At 47.4% G+C, this 1,575-nt stretch overlaps 1 protein-coding gene across 1 annotated transcript in view; it reads right to left on the reverse strand.

The window, feature by feature from the left end:
• nlrc3 (NLR family, CARD domain containing 3) overlaps positions 1 to 1,575 on the reverse strand; it is a gene marked incomplete at its 3' end in the record, with an annotated part of 68,459 nt that overhangs the window by 7,134 nt on the left and 59,750 nt on the right. Inside the window, exon 2 of the mRNA XM_015403596.1 lies at positions 1,371 to 1,486. Within this exon, the coding sequence (XP_015259082.1) occupies positions 1,371 to 1,482 (112 nt within the window). The remainder of the gene's footprint in view (positions 1 to 1,370; positions 1,487 to 1,575) is intronic.

Consider the following 1,575-nt stretch of genomic DNA (forward strand, 5'->3'; position numbering starts at 1 on the left):
AGAGGACACCATCCTCTACCTAATACACCAAGTCCACTCCCACCTGGAGAAGGGAAGCAGCAAGGATTCGCTTCCAGGACGTCTCCAGTGCATCCAGAACAACCCAGTCCTCCCTGCTCAGAGACTAACTGAATAGCCTGGGGGTGGACCCTTGCCTGGGGGCCTGGATCTCAAGCTACCTCACAGACATTATCTCTAAAACTGTTGTCAAAAGCAGTGAAGCCCCTCACAGCTCATTGCTGGCCCCTGTCCTCTTCACCTTAAAAACCTCTGCATTCTGTTACAACCCAAGGCTGAGTCACATCTAGAAGTACGCAGATGACACAGCCAAGGTGGGGTGTATCAGGGACAACAGGGAGGAGGAGGAGAGGAGTCTGATGGGGGACTAGGGGCCACCTGCTGCCCCTCCAACCACCTGGAACTTAACATCTCCAAGACCAATGAGCTGGACATAGACTTTGGGAGGAACAGACCAAAGACTAAGCTGATACTACTAGAAGGGGCTAAGGTGGAGGCTGTGGATTTATACCAATACCTTGGTGTGTGGCTGGATAATAAACTGGAATGGTTAACACACACCAACCACCTGCACAGGAAGACACAGAGCATGATGGACTCCTGAGGAGACTGAGGTCCTTCAACATTTGCAACAAGCTGTTGATGCTCCACCAGTCTGTGACTGCCAGTGTCCTCTTCTACATTGTGGTGTGTTGGGGGAGCAGCACCTCCATGAAGGACACCTCCATACTGGAAAAACTGGTAACGCCAGCCTGCTCTATGATAGGCTTGAAGCTGGACCCTCTTGGGAGGGTGACAGAGACAAGGACACTTAACAAACGTGCTGGACATTATGGACAATGCCAGCCACCCTTTGTAAACTGTCTTCACCACCCAGAGGAGCCTTATCAGTCAGAGATTGCTCCTCCCCAAATGCAGGACCAGCTGACTGCTGAACTCCATTGCTCCTCAAGCCATCAAGCTGTACAACTACTCACTGGAGGGAAGGAGGAGGTGATAGCAAAAGGGACAAGGGTCAGCACCTCCCTCCTTGGACATCAGATGCAAAACATTACCTATGTCACTTATGTGCAATATTGTTCTCTATCACTGTGATATAATATGCCAGCTACTCTATAGCCTGTGTAATATGTTTCTTCTTTTTATAAGGTCAGTACATCTCTGCAGTGCAATAATCCAAGCCGTAGTTTGGCTGGACACATATATGATATTTAAACCAGCCGAGAAAAAAAGGAAATTAAGGAAAAACAAGCCAACATAGATTTGTAAAATTCTAATGTTCACATCCAAAGATGTGAAAATGTTTCAAGATGGAATTGAAGGAAGCTCTGCTTGGAGATGTTCAGTCTTACCTGCTGCACAGCTACACTGATTGGCAGTGAAAGGTCCAACTCTGGCTTTGCATCTTTCTCCACACTGAGGGCAAGAAGAGGGTTCTAATGGAGCAGGCAGGAATGACCCCATCCATCTGCAAAACAGAAAAACAAATATCCCATGAAAACAGATAAAAACGTGAACTTTGTTATTGTTTTAAATATCGCATTAAACCCAGCCCTG

This window comes from Cyprinodon variegatus, unplaced genomic scaffold (genome assembly GCF_000732505.1).
Source record: "Cyprinodon variegatus isolate N-32 unplaced genomic scaffold, C_variegatus-1.0 Scaffold1526, whole genome shotgun sequence".
Taxonomy (NCBI): Eukaryota; Metazoa; Chordata; class Actinopteri; order Cyprinodontiformes; family Cyprinodontidae; genus Cyprinodon; species Cyprinodon variegatus.